The 19,825-nt window shown below is 40.7% G+C and overlaps 2 protein-coding genes and 1 long non-coding RNA gene across 3 annotated transcripts in view; 2 read left to right on the forward strand and 1 right to left on the reverse strand.

Annotated features, from left to right (window-relative positions):
• Positions 1–6,141, forward strand: part of LOC307129672 — a 33,766-nt gene extending 27,625 nt beyond the window's left edge. Inside the window, exon 4 of the long non-coding RNA XR_013816924.1 lies at positions 5,541–6,141. This is a non-coding gene — a long non-coding RNA (uncharacterized lncRNA). The remainder of the gene's footprint in view (positions 1–5,540) is intronic.
• On the reverse strand, positions 107–6,574 carry LOC307129671 (uncharacterized protein). Its single transcript, XM_079822294.1, has 5 exons — positions 6,517–6,574; positions 6,224–6,356; positions 3,287–3,351; positions 2,994–3,113; positions 107–2,880 (listed from the first exon to the last, which is right to left on the reverse strand). The coding sequence occupies exons 2-5, from the start codon at positions 6,306–6,308 to the stop codon at positions 1,771–1,773; spliced, it is 1,380 nt and encodes a 459-aa protein (XP_079678420.1). The 5' UTR covers positions 6,309–6,356; positions 6,517–6,574; the 3' UTR covers positions 107–1,770.
• Positions 6,575–7,973: 1,399 nt separating this feature from the next.
• The window catches only part of LOC307128879 (uncharacterized protein), a 32,403-nt gene continuing 20,551 nt past the window's right edge, over positions 7,974–19,825 (forward strand). Inside the window, exon 1 of the mRNA XM_079820904.1 lies at positions 7,974–8,106. Coding sequence (XP_079677030.1) covers positions 8,022–8,106 — 85 coding nt within the window. The 5' untranslated portion in view covers positions 7,974–8,021. The remainder of the gene's footprint in view (positions 8,107–19,825) is intronic.

Consider the following 19,825-nt stretch of genomic DNA (forward strand, 5'->3'; position numbering starts at 1 on the left):
ATAGCATGTTTCAACAACAAGCCAATTCAAAGTGCTTTACATAAAACATAACAGCAACATAATGAAATGTAAAAAGACAATGTAAGAAGACATTTAAAAACACTTTAAAATTGGGCAGCAGCAAAGTAAAGTCTTTATCTTTGATTTAATTAACGTTTAAGGTTGGTGAACACTTCTGCACTGAAGCATATACTGTAGGAACAAGTTTTTTTTTTAAACCAAACATTATTTATATATACACAGAAACAGTGCATTACATTAAAATGACATGGTACACAGAATCCAAGAAAAAAAGAAATAAATCTGCCATCAAAATGTGTGTCCTCAGTTACTACAAATAAATATCATAGATGCCATCCATCAGGGCCGTGCACAGACTGTAAAGCTTTATTACATTATTATGGGATCTCATTCAATGCTTTTAGAATCTACTTTTTGTTTCTATATATTAAATATATTTTTATATTAACATATTTTACCGACAGTATATTTATTGAACAATAAGGTTTAACTTAGGCCCACCTTGCCACCTCATATGTTTGAGTTTCACGAGTTCAAATTTACATATAATAAAATTAGTGGTGGGCATCGAGAATTTTTTTAAAAATCTAGATTAATCTCACTGTAATCTTGGAATTAATCTAGATTAAAATGGCTCATTTGAATTCTGCCGAAGGCATTCAGAATGTGTGCTCGTAAGTGATCGTTTGTCTTTTTGTAGTTTGAATAATAAATAACTGCTGTTCCTTTAAGACCTGACGCACGCATGGATCCCAAACACTGTTCCTGTGAGCTGGTTACGACTGTGTTTACGTTAAAACTCACCAAGATGGGCATTAAGACATTTTTGAGTGTATTTGACCATTAATAAGCTTCAGATGCGAGCGCGAAATCTGCGGGAATTAGTAGAATTAACGTTATGTGCAACCCCGCGCGAAATTCAGAGTTAACCGGACTGAATGAGAGGAGGCGTGTGTGTGTGTCAACTCGTTGTCGGTCGGAGAGGAGAGCGCAGCTGATATCGATACTGTAGAAAATGAGTATCGTTTCAGATATTTCAGTATCGATACATAGCGAAATATCAATATTTTTGACAACACTAGTAGGCATACACACAGGTTCGAAGACTCGTTCTCTCGCCCCCTACAGTGCAATTCGGCTAGGTGTACATCCACGCTAAAATATCAAGGTGAAAGTCATAGCTTGCGTAGTATAGACCCAGCTCCCAACCCAACTTTGAGAATAGATTAACGGCAATATTTTTTTTATCGCCCGATAAGAGTTTCACGTTAACGCCGATAACGGCCCACCACTAAATAAAATACAAAACAAGTTATGTGTATTTGGCGTGCGGTCCGAGCTCTGAATGTTATCCCGAACACAGAGTACTCGCCCGGCTGTGGTAAATACAACTAGAAGTGAAGAGATGTGGTGGAGGAGGGATGCTGATAAACCCGAACAGAGGGAAGTCTGCTGGATTCACACCTTTGTCATTGGTTGAGTTGGTGAACTGATTGATCTCCATCTGTGCTAATCAGGTCAATTATCTGAACCTGCTCCTCCCGAACTTTAATAAAACATCATTTTTAAAACAAACAAACCACTTTTATGATTTATTAAGATTTACTAAATGACTTTGGTCCTGTTAGATTTGGTTGCTTTGTCATTTCTATCGAATATCGTCAATATTGAGAAATATTTTATTCTTTAGATATCGCCCAGCCCTAGCGGTAGTCAAGTATTTAAATATTATGGCACACTGGCGCTCCATTAACATGGACTACTATGGGCTGTTCCATTGTTTTTTCTGGTACAAGGTTGTTGGATTGGCCATTCCAGCTCAATTAATTTACTGAATTGCTCTGTTCTTCCCTTTAAGGCATCATCCTCTTGACGTAAAGCCTCTCCCTGCAGAATATACGACACTTTCACAAGCGACTGGTGTAGTTTTAGTGCTGTTGAGGGAGCTGAGAATCGGTTTGTTGAGTTATTAAATCCAGTCATCTTTTTCACTGCCTCGAGTACTGTGTTGAACTTTCCTGGGTCGATCAAGTCCTTCAAAGCCACAATGTCTCTGTCAATAGTTCTTGTCACCAGAAGAAGTCTGGCAAGTTCTCTCATCTTATTTCTTATGTCTGCCCGGTGGCGTCCGACTTCTCCATTTTTGAGGAACATCCTCTCACCCAGGGACAGAATCAGCGGGTCAGATTTGACCACTTGAGTTACAGTGTCATCGGTCATGTCTTCAATAATGTTTTGAAGACCACTGGAAACGACAGACTCCATGGGCAACAACAGGGAACAACTTGTCTGAACGCTTCGTTTCACTGGCGTTTCGTCTTGCACTTGTAATTTGCAACGTTTGTGATGTCTCCAGAGGTCTTTTTTTACATACATAGCGAAGCAAAACTTGCAAGGCAGATAGTCCGTTGCTGTCGACTTATAAGTCGCTTGCCTTTTTGGTACGATCTCTCCTTTCCCGGAAGATAGGACTGAACTGTTATGATGGTAGTTTCCCATGTTCCTTACTTTGCTCAATAAAAGATTACGCTTGGCTGAGCCTTGCCTGTGTGCCAGTGCCAGAGCAACTTCAGCTTTTTCTGAATGTTTCTGTGTTAGATGTCTGGTGATTTTTGCGTAAGGCTTCTCACAGTAAAGACAGTAATTCTTCTTGTCATAGATGCGTTCTTGTTCACTGTTTGAGGACATTTTCACTCTGACATCATGTTGTTGAGAGCCACAGCCATGGGCACTTTCATCTATTTCCATAAGTGGTTTTCCTTGGATGCCTTCTGCTACTTGTTCTTCTTCTGCTACTTCTTCTTCTTCGTTTTCTTGTGACATTTTCATGGAAAAGGAAACCTGTTGTTCAGTGTTATTCTGAAATAAAGAAACACAACTTTAACATATTTGCAAATAATAACAATGTTATAAATGCAACTTTTCCCCATGCATTATTCATCACCCGATCATGTAATTAAACGGCTAATTACCATTTCAAACTCATATAATTCCTCTTTAATGTCAGAAGATGAATCCATCACGTCTGTACTCTCTAGGATGTCCATCTCATTTGATGTTTGGGGACAGTAGTCAGCTGTATAAGTTCTGTCCTGTAAAACAATGAGTCCATGTAACACATACCAGATTTAAGGTCCATTATATTTTCTCTAGAGTCTGCTGTTTATCTCATAACATTGTGTCTTAGAATCACTGTCTTTTGACACTGTCGTTTATAATTTAAAAATGACAATTAAACTGCCTAAATAGATGATCAAATACTTACTTCATTTCCATTCTCATTCTTGTAGTTGTTTGTGGTTCCAGTGTGATCAGACTGGAGTGTGAAACCTGTAAGTGCACAACAATTGTTATCTATATCTGCTAATTTAAAGTAAGTATTAAGTGTTTTTTTTTTTTTTAAGACGTCAGAAGGACTGTTATGAGCGCCGCTGATCCACTGGAGCTCACAACTCCACACACACCAGATCACATGTTCAACTCCACACACACCAGATCACATGTTCAACTCCACACACACCAGATCACATGTTCAGAGAGGAGCTCTCTTTAGAAACCACAGATTTGAGCTTTAAACAACTACATTATCACCTGAAAAAGTCTTAAAACTAGGTTGTGTCACACATTAACAGTAGATTTTAACAAAAAAGACGTGTGAACAGCCCATGTCAGCCATTTCTCATGAGACGAGCCGCTGGTAGAAGCCCTGCCCATGACCGAATTCACGTCTGTTGAGAAGCGAGTAAACTCAAAATGTTCAAGCGTCCAACTACGCACGATTTATTCGCATCCGTTGTGAACGCACCCTAAGTCTTGGAACATACACGTGAAAGAATGGAGGGAACCTTGTTACAGTCAGTAACATTATCCACCATCAATCGCCACTTACACTAAATCAGAATCACTCTTGTGTTTTGGTGATTCCCTAGTTATTTTTTGTTACTGACGTTTTAATCAGTCCGGTCGGCGAAGTTAAATCCTCCTCTCTTCATCTCTATACATGCTGTGCGCTAGTTAGCACCCTGTCATGTGACAACAGAGCCAGTGAAAGGAGAGATTGACCGCTAATATTAACCAACCTAAAGTCTGCTTTAAAGTTTAGAGCATAAATTTAATTTGTTATTTATAGGATGGTAGACGGCAAAACTTACACACACTGTGCAGTTACTAGCGGACGCTGTGTAGAGAAATGAAAACCGGTCACACTCAACAATTATTTGCACTGGCTCAAATGCTCCCAAATATTTTTTGAGATTGCACAGATTCAATTTCGGTGCATATTCGAACCTTGATCCTGTTGTGTTGCAGATTAAGAGGAACAATAATTAGGAGGATATTGTTCACAACAGGGCTGCATTTCCCAAAAGTATCGTAATTTAAGTTGATCGTAGAACAATTGCCACCAATGGTCTCTACCAATCAACTTAGGCTTACGATGCTTCTGGGAAACACAGCCCTGGTTAACACGGATGAGATGGGTCAAACATCACCTCAGGACCCTTGTCATAAACATCTACCTTTTGTTCATAAACAGAGAGAACAAAACTTACAGAAATATGTGCTCCTGTGGAAATGGAGATTCTATAATTAAACAATTATCCAATTAAACACATGGTAAATGTGTCCTTAAGGCAAGCAGATCTGGAACGTGGCTACACTATACCAATTTATAATTATGGAGATAAATCAAATATGAATAATCATAGGCCAAGTAACATCCTTCTGATTGTATCTAAGGTAACAGAAAATGGGTAGCTAAGCTTCTGACTGATCTAAATAATGGCTATACATCCAGTGTGATGTGTTTTTACAGTAATTGTTCAACTGAATCAGCAAATTGTTTGTTTGTTGAGAAAGTCAAATGCTTACTCGATAGGAATGTGTGTTTCGGTTCTGTCTTTTAGATCTAAACAAGGCATTTGACACTGTTGACCATCAGGTTCTTTTACCTAAACTAACAAATTAGGGGGTTCAACAAGGCTCTATCTTGGGACCTATTTTATTTTCACTTTATATTAATGATTTAACTGGAGTATGTACAGATGTAAATGTTCAGATTTATGCAGGTGATTTTTTACCCATACTAAGAACCTTGAAAAAGCGTTGATTACTTTGACTTCTGCTATGATCAATGTTCAGGATTGGCTTATCAAATCAGGTTTATTATCGAACACACAAACAAAAAAATTGTGTGTATGAAAACTAGCAGAGATGACACATTCAAAGCCTGAAATCGTTTAAGAGTAGAAGTCATGTAAATGAGTTGTCTAGTATTGTAAACTGTAATTTAGAGAATCTTATGGTCATTTGGCCATTATTGACAGTCGGTGCTGCCTGGTTGTATTTACATTCAATTATTTTATTCACATATTGAGCATTGTTTTAATTGTTGGTCATTCATAGGTGGCACAACCTTTAAGTTAATAGAATCAATGTATAAGAAGGCAATTAAGTGTTGGATAAACATTACTGTATCATTAAGAAAATTACTTACATTTTTACTTTTACTTGTTTTTCAGGGGTTGGGCTTGGCCCCTTAGTTCCAGTGAAAGGAACTCCCAAGACATTTTGGACAATTTCATGCCCCCATCTTTGTGTGAACAGTTTGGGGACGGCCCCTTCCCGTCCCAGCATGCACCAGTGCACAAAGCGTCTCCATAAAGACATGGATGAGCGAGTTTGGTGTGGAGGAACTGGAGTCCTGACCTCAACCCGATAGAACAGCTTTGGGATGAATTAGAGCGGAGACTGAGAGCCAGGCCTTCTTTAAACACCACTGGAAGATCTCCTTGAAGGGACTTTTTGAGGATTTGTTTTAAAATTTCAATTGAGTTATTATTTGACTTAAAATATATATTTACATTTTACAAAGAAACATGCAGATTTTTTCCTGAGAAATAAAAGGACACTTTCATCTTAAAGTCAACATGAAAGAGTCATTGCAATATTTTTTGCCCCATTGTGACGTATATTAGAGTGAAATCTTAGAGTCCATATAATGCGAGTGTAGATGTTCTCTAAAGTTCATGTGCAAACACTTTATTTCCATTCTGGTCATGTGATCTCAACACGTCGGTCCACATGAGGCGACCAATGTCAAATAAAACTGCTTTAATTAGGACACGCGTGACATTCTTCAAATATATCCTCCATTTCTGTAGAGGATCAAAGGACTGAGTTCAGCTTTGAGAATGACACTAACCTGTTTGCTCCTCAGTTTCTTCAGGTCTCACACTGAACACTTCTTCAATCTTTATGTCTTCACTCTCCTGTTTAATCAACGCCATCTTTATAACAGTGTCACGTGGATCTCAGAGGCTTCTCCAGGAGATTTCCTGTGTGTTTGGACAAAGTCAAGTTTAAGAGGAGATTAATACCGCACTAATGTTACATGAAGCGCATATTACAGAGATATGTTCATAATACATCAGTTTACACCTCTTGGGAAAGCTATCAAACCGGTGTGTTTCTATTTAAAAGCGAAAAACCACAAACCTTTCTTCTGTCTAACCACCATAACAGTCACAGGAGCTCGGCGCAGCTTTATGATGTCATCGCAGAGCAAAATAAAAGTCCTGTTCACTCTGCAGTGTTTAATATCATAAAAGAGCATAGAATATAATGTTTTATTACATGTTGTGCAATTATGTGATGAAAAGATGTAATGTTTGGATGCAGAAACTATTTATATCAGATAGCCCAATATCAAAATGATCAAATTGTGACAAATATGATTTAAAAAACATTTTAAGAAGTGTGTGAGCTCCTTAAAGCAGAGTTTGTATGTGTCAGTAGTACTGAAATGCATAGCTATATTCAAGAGTCAGTAGAGGATAAAATAACCCTTGTATAAATGATTTATCACGCACACATGACTGTTTTAGACAGATTTTCACATATTAGATGTGATACACACTCTTTCGATGAGAGTTATCATTGGACTGCATTTAAACATGTATTTCACCTATTAAATCGCAATGAAATAAATATGTTATTACTCCTATTTATCCTAAACTTCCTAATCGAAAAGGACTCGTATTTTGGTGAGGCGCTGTGACGTCATAACTCCGCGACGCGCGTCTGTGATTCGGCTGGAGAAAGGTTTGTCTTTTAAGTTTTTTAATCGACGCAAACAGTAAAACGTGATTTTAGTTGGATCTGTTTGTCTGTCTTTAATTTTGCAGTGTTGCTGTGATACATGTATGAATGATCATGTTAGGCTAGTAATGTACTAGCCGCATCTACTGGTAAGTTAAACATCAGGCACCCAGCACTGGCTCTGTTGGTACAATTAACCACGCAGCAACTCCTTGGCATTTTGACTTACAGAAATTAATTAATCATTATTGAATGTAACATCGTAATGCGTTATCTAACGTTATTTTCAGCAAATAATAGATAGATTTATATTATAAATAAGATTATTGTTAACAATAAATCAGTCAAGTAATGATGGAGAAACTGAGATTTTTAAATAAAATTTTAATTTTCAGAAATTATTTACTTTTTTTAATAAATATATATACCATTAAAAATATGATCTTGAATGTTTTGTTTCGATAAATGAGCGCATAATTCTGGTTTTAAATTAGTTTTCTTTGTAAATTAGTTGATTTATTGCGTATGAGTGAGAACTGATTGCGATAATAAAGTGTTTATGATTGTTAATAATTTAAATAATATGAAAACATGTGCCAGTTTACAACATCAAGTAACATAATGAACTGTTTCTGCACAGCTAAGGAAGTGTCTTACTATTTAATGTAGTTTATAAATAATTAAACTCCAAATATAAATCATGAAGTGTCAGGATAAGTTTTATTCTTTTGTCTATTTGTGGTTTTCCGGCTAATTAGTGACCATTAACTTTATCATTGACAGATTTATTTTACTTTCTGTTAATTGTTCTATATAATTATTAATATTAAACATGACTTTGTCCAAACACACAGGAGAACTCCTGGAGAAGCCTCTGAGATCCACGTGACACTGTTATAAAGATGGCGTTTATTAAACAGGAGAGTGAAGACATAAAGATTGAAGAAGTGTTCAGTGTGAAACATGAAGAAACTGAGGAGCAAACAGGTTAGTGTCATTCTCAAAGCTCAACTCATGTGATCCTCTACAGAAATGAAGGATATATTTGAAGAATGTCAAATGAGATCACATGACCAGACAAATACTAATGACTTAATATTATAAATATATAAATACTAATGTTGCTTCAAGAGCACATGAGAAACTCCTCTTGTCATGTTGGGCATTCATTATTACGACATGTAGCACATTAAATTATAAAATAATATGTAAGGAGCCTTTTTTGTTACGTAATTGTTATTTTCTTCAATAATATAGCCTACTTTATTTTGTTATCACGGGAAATGGTGCGCTCGAAATGCGCTAAATTGTATAAATACAATTTATACAAAACGAAATTCACTTTAAAGAAAGACTTTCAACAAGATAAAACTTAAGTGGTCAAATAATTTCTGACAAACCCTATGTCTTCTGACATAGGTATTGCGCATCTTATGATGTGTCCTGTTCACTTTACATAATCAATGTAAATGAAATAAAAAGAAAATAGCATTATAAAATGTATACACATGAAACTAAATATGCATTTTAATGGCTCCAACAAGTATAGGCTACAGTACAGAGACTTTTTGAGCGCAGGTGGTTTTACCGGTGAGCAGTTCGTGAGTGGAGTCGCTCACATGTTCTGGTGAGGTAGGCAGGTTTTTTGCGTACATTTTTTTAATTTCCTGTCGCTGTGCAGGCTCTTCTATTGTATGTGACAGTTCAATAATCCTTTTTATTGAAAGGTTTAATTTAGGCCATAGTCCATTGCATTACGATTGCAAGAAGAATCAACAATTTAAAAAAATGTGATGTGCAGTCAAATGTCCCTGTGTGTGTGTGTGTGCTCTTTAAACGAGTGTTCTCACCGATATGCTTGTTGAAATTATGACTTTTTAAAAAATAATTATTGATATTCAGACTCCAGAGAACATTTTGGCACTGGTTTGGTTCCGATCAGGCTAAAAACCTAGGACTAGTTGACAAAAGTAGGTTTTCGAACAAAATTCAAAATGGCGGAAAATAAGACACTTGAGTGTGGACTAAACGGTTTAGGAGTTATGAGCCATTTTGCGCTTTTGATTACTGTAGCGCCACCTATTGGCCAATTGGGCTCATACTCTGTCAACCTCTCCTCGTTTTTTGTACTACCATCTGACAAAGTTTTGTGTTTTATAGACTCGATATTGTTTCTTATTGAAATGTGGCGCTGTCTGAAGTAGGGCTGGGCGATATGGCTGAAAACTGTATCACAATATAAGTGTTTCATATCGGTCGATATCGATAATTATTGATATTTTTATGACCTGTTTAAAATAAGGACCAGGAGAAAAATATTTTACATTTAAACATTTTTATTTTAAACGTAACCTTCCTCTGATTATAATCCCCTCATTTATAAAGGCAGAAATGTCAACACAACCATGGAAAATGTTATAAAATGTCCGTTATTTCTTTGTAACTGTTACAGTTTAGATGTTTTGTCATAAGTCACTGATGCAGAGTAACATTACCTCTCCATGTAGATTCAAAGGCTGACTCTGAAATCGCCCCCATACCCTTCAATAGGGCGATATTTGAGGGGACAGCCATTTGTAGTGGTGTCCGAAACCATAGTGGACGTTATTGAGTGCACTCATTCAATCCCACAATGCACCGCAATAACAAATGTACAGCCAATGTACACACAGCGCTCACTTGTTTCATTCACTCACTCAAATTAACTGTATTAGTGGATTAAAGTAGGGGGCGATCTCGGACTCAGCCAATGTCAAGAATAGCACAACGGCGAGCGCGTCAAATATAAACACCAAATGCGCTGTCAGTGGAGGCTCGCGCTGCGGACCCAGACGAAAGTATAAACAAGGCTGGTAAAACAAGTTTGTGAAATGACCAGTCTTGGTGGGGACGACATAATTTGCAGACGACATTGGTGTGACTACGGTCAGACTTATAAATCCAAAAAACTGCCACACTGGCGAGCTGACTTGTTTTCCTAATTTATCATCAATTTCCTCGCTCACTTTGGCACTCATTTTCCACTTATCCCTCCACGCCGGTTCCGTTACTGAAGAATTAATCCAGCACGAGACAACGATATGGCGCAACCAAACCTGATACAGTTACCTGATTGGCTGTTAGCCTGTCACTCCCTACGTTGCTTGGTTACCAGAGAGCGAGTGCCTTTGTTCATGCAACCAAACTTGCTTCACAACCTCTGTTTTTTTTAATGAAGAAAACAAAATTATTGCATGTTTTATCGAACACGTTTTTTATTGATATTGATTAGGTGTTGATTAGGTTGATTGATTAGGTGTTTTCTGCTCTTGAGCAGAAACCTCTCATGAGCAGAAACCTCTCTTGAGCAGAAACCTCTCTTGAGCAGAAACCTCTCTCATGAGCAGAAACCTCTCTTGAGCAGAAACCTCTCTTGAGCAGAAACCGCTCTCATGAGCAGAAACAGCTCTCATGAGCAGAAACCTCTTTCTTGAGCAGAAACCTCTTTCTTGAGCAGAAACCTCTCTCGTGAGCAGAAACCTCTCTTGAGCAGAAACCGTTCTCTTGAGCAGAAACCTCTCTCATGAGCAGAAACCTCTCTCATGAGCAGAAACCTCTCTCTTGAGCAGAAACCTCTCCCTCTCTCTCTCCCTTGAGCAGAAACCTCTCTCTTGAGCAGAAACCTCTCTCTTGAGCAGAAACCTCTCCCTCTCTCTCTCTCTTGAGCAGAAACCTCTCTCTGGAGCAGAAACCTCTCTCTGGAGCAGAAACCTCTCTCTGGAGCAGAAACCTCTCTCTGGAGCAGAAACCTCTCTCTGGAGCAGAAACCTCTCCCTTGAGCAGAAACCGTTCTCTTGAGCAGAAACCGCTCTCTTGAGCTGAAACCTCTCTCTTGAGCAGAAACCGCTCTCATGAGCAGAAACCGCTCTCATGAGCAGAAACCGCTCTCTTGAGCAGAAACCGCTCTCATGAGCAGAAACCTCTCTCATGAGCAGAAACCTCTCTCATGAGCAGAAACCTCTCTCATGAGCAGAAACCTCTCTCTTGAGCAGAAACCTCTCTCTTGAGCAGAAACCTCTCTCTTGAGCAGAAACCTCTCTCTTGAGCAGAAACCGCTCTCTCGAGCAGAAACCTCTCTCTCGAGCAGAAACCTCTCTCTTGAGCAGAAACCTCTCTCTTGAGCAGAAACCTCTCTCTTGAGCAGAAACCTCTCTCTTGAGCAGAAACCTCTCTCTTGAGCAGAAACCTCTCTCTTGAGCAGAAACCGCTCTCTTGAGCAGAAACCTCTCTCGAGCAGAAACCTCTCTCATGAGCAGAAACCTCTTTCTTGAGCAGAAACCTCTTTCTTGAGCAGAAACCTCTCTCTTGAGCAGAACCCTCTCTCATGAGCAGAAACCTCTCTCTTGAGCAGAAACCGCTCTCTCGAGCAGAAACCTCTCTCTCGAGCAGAAACCTCTCTCTCGAGCAGAAACCTCTCTCGAGCAGAAACCTCTCTCATGAGCAGAAACCTCTCTCTTGAGCAGAAACCGCTCTCTCGAGCAGAAACCTCTCTCTCGAGCAGAAACCTCTCTCTTGAGCAGAAACCTCTCTCATGAGCAGAAACCTCTCTCTTGAGCAGAAACCTCTCTCTTGAGCAGAAACCGCTCTCTCGAGCAGAAACCTCTCTCTCGAGCAGAAACCTCTCTCTTGAGCAGAAACCGCTCTCTCGAGCAGAAACCGCTCTCTCGAGCAGAAACCTCTCTCTCGAGCAGAAACCTCTCTCTCGAGCAGAAACCTCTCTCTTGAGCAGAAACCTCTCTCTTGAGCAGAAACCTCTCTCTTGAGCAGAAACCGCTCTCTTGAGCAGAAACCTCTCTCGAGCAGAAACCTCTCTCATGAGCAGAAACCTCTTTCTTGAGCAGAAACCTCTTTCTTGAGCAGAAACCTCTCTCTTGAGCAGAAACCTCTCTCATGAGCAGAAACCTCTCTCTTGAGCAGAAACCGCTCTCTCGAGCAGAAACCGCTCTCTCGAGCAGAAACCTCTCTCTCGAGCAGAAACCTCTCTCTCGAGCAGAAACCTCTCTCTCGAGCAGAAACCTCTCTCTCGAGCAGAAACCTCTCTCTCGAGCAGAAACCTCTCTCTCGAGCAGAAACCTCTCTCTCGAGCAGAAACCTCTCTCTCGAGCAGAAACCTCTCTCTCGAGCAGAAACCTCTCTCTTGAGCAGAAACCTCTCTCTTGAGCAGAAACCGCTCTCTTGAGCAGAAACCTCTCTCTTGAGCTGAAACATCTCTCATGAGCAGAAACCTCTCTCTGGAGCAGAAACCTCTCTCTGGAGCAGAAACCTCTCTCTTGAACAGAAACCTCTCTCTTGAACAGAAACCTCTCTCTTGAACAGAAACCTCTCTCATGAGCAGAAACCTCTCTCATGAGCAGAAACCTCTCTCATGAGCAGAAACCTCTCTCTGGAGCAGAAACCGTTCTCTTGAGCAGAAACCGCTCTCTTGAGCAGAAACCGCTCTCATGAGCAGAAACCGCTCTCATGAGCAGAAACCGTTCTCTTGAGCAGAAACCGTTCTCTTGAGCAGAAACCGTTCTCTTGAGCAGAAACCGTTCTCTTGAGCAGAAACCGTTCTCTTGAGCAGAAACCTCTCTCATGAGCAGAAACCTCTCTCATGAGCAGAAACCTCTCTCATGAGCAGAAACCGTTCTCTTGAGCAGAAACCGCTCTCTTGAGCAGAAACCGCTCTCTTGAGCAGAAACCGTTCTCTTGAGCAGAAACCTCTCTCATGAGCAGAAACCTCTCTCATGAGCAGAAACCTCTCTCTTGAGCAGAAACCTCTCTCTTGAGCAGAAACCTCTCTCTTGAGCAGAAACCTCTCTCTTGAGCAGAAACCTCTCTCTTGAACAGAAACCACTCTCTTGAGCTCTCATGAGCAGAAAAGAAAGGCCTTCAAAGAGCTGCGCAGCATAACCGACCTTGCACCGTGCACCACTAGGTCTTTGGCCCAAGTGATTGGTTGTGCCATGGCCAATTAGGTGGTGTTTGTGCTATACAGTGGACGGTTTCGCTGAGCGTTTTACAGTGGCCCAGATGCCATCGCAGGCGACGCGCCACTTCCTGCCCGATCTTCGGCTGCTTCTATTTGCCCTATGTGGTTGTCACACACCAAGCCAGCTCCCACGCCCGAGGTGAAACAGTGCTTCCACACAGCTAAGTGCCACCCATTTTACAGGCTGTCCTAAATTAGTGCCGGATTCCAAGCAGCCCTGAAGTTTCGGGCACAAGGAGGCCAGACCACCCCCAAAGCGACCATGTGTTCACCTCCCAAACCCCTGCTCAGTTCCAAGCATTGGAGGCGCTTTGTTGTCAGTACCGGGTCTGTCCCACCAGTGCTATGTGTGCCCAGACCTCCGTCCGCTGTTATAGCAAGCCAAATAAAAAAAACAAACAGTTTCACAAATAGAGCAGTCATCCTCTTCATTATCCTCTCGCCGCCTGGAGCCAGGTTTGAGAAGCCACTATCAGCATGTCGGGTTGGATTTTAGAAATAATCAAATTGGGTTAATTGCTCCAATTTGTTCACAGCCAGGGGTTTGATTCACCCTTCAGTCTCAGACATTGATGCTCTCATCCTCCAAGCTGAAGTACAAGCTCTGCTAGTGAAGAGTGCTGTAGAGGACATTTCCACAGCGAGCCAGGCTTCAGGCTTATCCTCGATATTTGAGATGCCTGATAAGTGTTCTGATAAGACGGCTGGTCAGAATGCTAACTCTCACAGACTTGCGAAGGGGATTGGTTTTTATCCATCTGAAGGACGCATACTTTCATATCTAGATATCCTTCATCACGGAGAGTTCTTAAGATTCGCATTCGAAAGGGAGGATTTCCAATATAGAGTTCTACCATTCAGACTGTCCCTAGCTCACTTTTATGAAATGCGTAGATATGGCCCTCTCCCCCTGAGACAGATGTGAGTATGGATCCTGAATTAAATCGACAATTGGCTGCTCTTAGCACAATCAAAGGAGGAACTATTTGCGCACAGATCTAGGCTTCTAAGCCTGTCCTGGTGGCAGTCTACGACTCTGTCCAAATGTGGGTCTGGATTTCCCCGAAGCGCTCTCTAAAAGTTCAAAGTCTAGCGGCATCATTCAGAATCGGAGATGGCCTCCCCCTAAAAATGTTTCAGAAGCTACTGGGTCTCAGCCCCCTCAGCAGACCACAGACAGCTTCTCATATCTGAAGGATAGAACCTTTTCTTTTTTTTCTTCAAACAACAATTTTTATTTTCAAACATTGTCATACAGTTTATAACAACTGTTAAATTTTTCATTATAACTGGGTAAAAATAAAATAAATAAATGAATAAAAATAATAATAATTAAAGCTGCAAGCAGCATTTAGCGGGGTTCAAGCCTTTAAGGCCTTTAAGCACACAAGCATCAAAAGACATTACATTTTATTTAGCAAGATTTTAAACACTGAAATAATAGATGGAAAAGTCAATTTACAGGCAATTTACCATAGGAAACATGGTTTTAAAAGGTTTTTAACAGTTATAGCGCCACCTATGGTCCGATCTCTATAAAACGTTTAATGCTTGTTAAGGATCTAATGTCACATGTGCCCACCAATTTTCGTGAAGTTTTGAGCTTTCCCTTAGAATTTATAGGCTTTTGAGTGTATTTTGCCACGCCTCTTTTCTAAATGACCCTGTTATAGCCATCCGAATGCAAAAGTTCAACTTTTTTGATAATTATTGATCTAGAGAGCCCAGAGAATTGTCCTAGACTGGTTTGGTTCCAATCGGGCAAAAAAACAGGGAATAGTTTGCAAAAGTAGGTTTTTAACATAATTGTGAATATTTAATGAACGATTTGATTGACAGCATTGTTTCTAGAGGCAAAGTTGTTCAGTATGAGGAGATCTATCAAATTATATCAATACTGTGGGAATATGTGAAACATCACGTGATTACAGAGCCGTAAAACTCATTGGCGCCTACTAGTGGCCAATTTCTTAAAAAATTCTTACAGACCTCTAGGACCATGAGTCAAACATGCTCACCAAGTTTTGTTCCGATCAGCCTCCGTTAACCTTGTCTAATAGGTGCTCAAATTTCATTGGCCAATGGCGGCCATGTTTTTTGATTTACGCCAATTTCCTCATAGACATGCATGGTAACTTAGACCAAGACACTGCATACCAACTTTCAAGTCAATCGGACTAGCAGTCGGGTGGTTATAGCCCTTTTCATGTTTTTTTATGTTATAGCGCCACCAAGTGTTCAGTCCTCACAATTAATTTTACTGTGACCAAAGACTCAGCCCATACACATGTGTACCAAGTTTGGTGAAGATATCTCATTTCGTTCCTGAGTCATAGCCCTTTTAGTAAACTAGTCTCTAAAACAGGCTTCAAACCAGTTGTTCCATTATGCATGGTTACACACACACACACACACACACACACACACACACACACACACACACACACACAAAATGTTTTTGAGATATGTAATTGTGAAAATATCTTTTAATGGTCTATGAGCATGTCAAATTTTTTTTGTGAAATACACCACGTTCTAGTATTATTTACTATGATGTACCCTGTTCTAGCATAATTTACCATGATATACCATGTTCTAGTATTATTTACCATGATTTACCATGTTTCTAATGTGATTTATCATGATTTACCACATTGCTAGTAATTTTATGAAGTGTCAACTCTGACAAAATATGATTGTGTTATAATAGTAATTGCTTTAGTGCAAAATATTGTGGAAAATCAAACTTTAAAAGGAAAGTGAGTCAATAAGTGGTCTTCTGCTGCCCTCTGCTGGACATTCTACTTATTAATAAAGTCTTTTCACAGTTGCTTCACTTAAATATCAAATTGGTCTTCCATGTTAATTCCATTATACATGCTTATACACACACACACACACACACACACACACACACACACACACACACACACACACACACAGACACACTTTTTCACACACTATGGTCTATAATCATTTCACATAGCTCTTTGTAACTATTAATCAGATTATTAAAATGTATTCAGAAAAATAGGACTACACACACACACACACACACACACACACACACAAACACATTTTGTTGTAGATACAGACATTTTAACTATATGATGTTGCAGTAAACAAAATGTTTCCTGCAAGTCTCCTTCAAGTTTCACATTTCTCAATGTGACTATTGTCAATAATAATACTTAATAGATTCATTTTAACTAAATGTGATTGTAAATGTTAAAATAGTGATTTATTTAAAGTCTGAATATGACTTATACATCAATATTAGAGTGTAGTACAATAAAATGAACAGCGGGGGGCAGCAAACTACCACTTATTGGCTTAATATACCATTATTTTCATAATTTTCAGCTTTTTAACTGTTATAGAGGCAAATATTGTCCTATCTGTCTGAAAATGATTATGCTTGTTTAGAGGCATATTACACATGTTCTGACTTGTTTTTAAGAATATCTGAGCATTCATTGAATAGATATAGGCATTTGGGGACACTTGGTCAAGGCCACATCTTGAAAAAACCCTGTTATAGCCATTCAGATACAAAAGTTTAACTTTATTTTAAATAATTATTGCTCTAAAGAGTCCAGAGAATCATACTGCAGTGGTTTGGTTCTGATCGGGCAAAAAAACTAGGACTAGATTGCAAAATGAGGTTATTAACATAATTGTGAATGTTTAAATAACGATTTGATTGACAGTATTGGTTCTTGAAGTAAAGTTGTTCAGTATGAGGAGATCTATCATAATTTATGCATATTATGTGGATTTTTTTAACCCCACCTGATTACAGAGATGGAAAATACAATTTACAGCCAATACAGGCATTTCACCATAGGGAATACATGGTTTTCAAAGCTTTTTAACAGTTATAGCGCCACCTATGGTCCGATCTCCATGAAACTTTGCATGATTCTTCAGCATGTTATGTTACATATACATACAAATTTTTATACATACAAATTTTCTGAAAAATGAAGTTTTGAGTTTTTCTTTAGGATTTATAGACTTTTGAGTGTATTTTGCTAAGCTCCTCTTCTAAATGACCCTGTTATAGCCATCCAAATGCAAAAGTTCAACTTTTTTTCGATAATTATTGATCTAGAGAGTCCAGAGAATTGTTCTAGACTGCTTTGGTTCCCTTCGGGCAAAAATCCAGGGACTAGTTCGCAAAAGTAGGTTTTAAACATAATTGCGGATATTTAATGAACGGTTTGATTGACAGCAATGCTTCTAGAGGCAAAGTTGTTCAGCATGAGGAGACCTATCATATGATGTGTATATTTGGTTGATGTGTGCAACACCACGTGATTACAGAGCCATAAAACTCGTTAGCGCCAACTAGTGGCCGATTTCTTTCAAAATTCTTACAGACCTCTAGGGCCATGAGTCAAAGATGCCCACCAAGTTTCATTCCGATCGGCCTCCGTTAACCTTGTCTTAGAGGTGCTCAAACTTCATTAGCCGATAACAGCCATGTTTTTTGAGATACGCCAATGTCCTCATAGACATATATGGTACCTTGGACCAAGACACTGCATACCAATTTTCAAGTCAATCGGACTAGCGGTCGGGTGGTTATAGCCATTTTCATGTTTTTTTCGTGTTATAGCGCCACCAAGTGGTCAATCGTCGCGATTCTATTATCGTGACCAAAGAATCAGCCCATACACATGTGTACCAAGTTTGGTAAATATATCTAATTTTGTTCTTGAGTTATAGCCATTTTAGTAAAATAGGCTCCTCCTACAACATTCGTTTTCCGCCCCTTTGCGACGTTGAAGCGAAATTTATACTTTTTTTCGATAATTATTAATACTCAGACTCCAGAGAACATTTCTGCACTTGTTTGGTTCCGATCGGGCTAAAATCCAGGGACTAGTTCGCAAAAGTAGTTTTTCAACAAAATTCAAAATGGCGGAAAAATTTGCATACCGGAAATGAAATCGGAGATATATATTATTTAAGTCTGGTATTCAGCTTTCCAATGATATAAGACACTTGAGTGTACAACTTACGGTTTAGGAGTTATGAGCAGTTACGCGCAATTGATTGCTTTAGCGCCACCTATTGGCCAATCAGGGCCATACTTTGATACCCTCTCCTCGATTTTTGGGCTACCATCTGACAAAGTTTCAACGCTCCAGCCCTTACGGTTTTGGCTGCACGATGCGTTTTAGCGGAGAATAATAATAATAAAAACCCTTACAATTACAATAGGGTTTCAGCACTTCGTGCTTGAACCCCTAATAATAATAAAATCCATCCATCCATCCATCATCTTCCGCTTATCCGGGGCCGGGTCGCGGGGGCAACAGTCTAAGCAGAGACGCCCAGACTTCCCTCTCCCTAGACACTTCCTCCAGCTCTTCCGGGGGAACCCCGAGGCGTTCCCAGGCCAGCCGGGAGACATAGTCCCTCCAGCGTGTCCTAGGTCTTCCCCGGGGCCTCCTCCCGGTGGGACGTGCCTGGAACACCTCCCTGGGAAGGCGTCCAGGAGGCATCCGAAATAGATGCCCGAGCCACCTCAGCTGGCTCCTCTCGATGTGGAGGAGCAGCGGCTCTACTCCGAGTTCCTCCCGAGTGACTGAGCTTCTCACCCTATCTCTAAGGGAGCGCCCAGCCACCCTACGGAGAAAGCTCATTTCGGCCGCCTGTATCCGGGATCTTGTCCTTTCGGTCATGACCCACAGCTCATGACCATAGGTGAGGGTAGGAACGTAGATTGACTGGTAAATTGAGAGCTTTGCCTTGCGGCTCAGCTCCTTCTTTACCACGACAGACCGGTACATCGACCGCATTACTGCAGAAGCTGCACCGATCCGTCTGTCAATCTCCCGTTCCATCCTTCTCTCACTCGTGAACAAGACCCCAAGATACCTGAACTCCTCCACTTGAGGCAGGAACTCTCCACCCACCTGAAGCGGGCAAGCCACCCTTTTCCGACTGAGAACCATGGCCTCGGACTTGGAGGTGCTGATTCTCATCCCAGCCGCTTCACACTCGGCCGCAAACCGTCCCAGTGCACACTGAAGGTCCTGGCTCGAGGAAGCCAACACGACAACATCATCTGCAAAAAGCAGTGACGAAATCGTGTAGTCCCCAAACCGGACACTCTCCGGCCCTTGGCTGCGCCTAGAAATTCTGTCCATAAAAATTATGAACAGAACCGGTGACAAAGGGCAGCCCTGCCGGAGTCCAACATGCACCGGGAACAAGTCTGACTTACTGCCGGCAATGCGGACCAAGCTCCTGCTCTGGTTGTACAGGGACTGAACAGCCCTAAGCAGGGGGCCGCCGACCCCATACTCCCAGAGCACCCTCCACAGAATGCCACGGGGAACACAGTCGAATGCCTTCTCCAAATCCACAAAACACATGTGGACTGGTTGGGCAAACTCCCATGAACCCCCCAGCACCCTGGAAAGGGTATAGAGCTGGTCCAGTGTTCCACGACCGGGACGAAAACCGCACTGTTCCTCCTGAATCCGAGGTTCCACTATCGGCCGAATTCTCCTCTCCAGTACCCTGGCATAGACTTTCCCAGGGAGGCTGAGAAGTGTGATCCCCCTATAGTTGGAACACACTCTCCGGTCCCCCTTCTTGAAAAGAGGGACCACCACCCCGGTCTGCCAGTCCAGAGGTACTGTTCCCGACCGCCATGCGATGCTGCAGAGGCGTGTCAGC

The sequence above is a fragment of the Gobio gobio genome (assembly GCF_949357685.1).
Source record: "Gobio gobio genome assembly, chromosome: 7".
Lineage (NCBI taxonomy): Eukaryota > Metazoa > Chordata > Actinopteri > Cypriniformes > Gobionidae > Gobio > Gobio gobio.

Excerpts from the sequence above, each read along its gene's own strand:
- LOC307129671 (XM_079822294.1), bottom strand. The coding sequence starts at position 6,308 with ATGGCGTTGATTAAACAGGAGAGTGAAGACATAAAGATTGAAGAAGTG. Across the intron at positions 3,352-6,223 it reads AGAAACTGAGGAGCAAACAG|GTTTCACACTCCAGTCTGAT; the intron begins GTTAGTGTCATT and ends GTGCACTTACAG. Across the intron at positions 2,881-2,993 it reads AATTATATGAGTTTGAAATG|AATAACACTGAACAACAGGT; the intron begins GTAATTAGCCGT and ends TCTTTATTTCAG.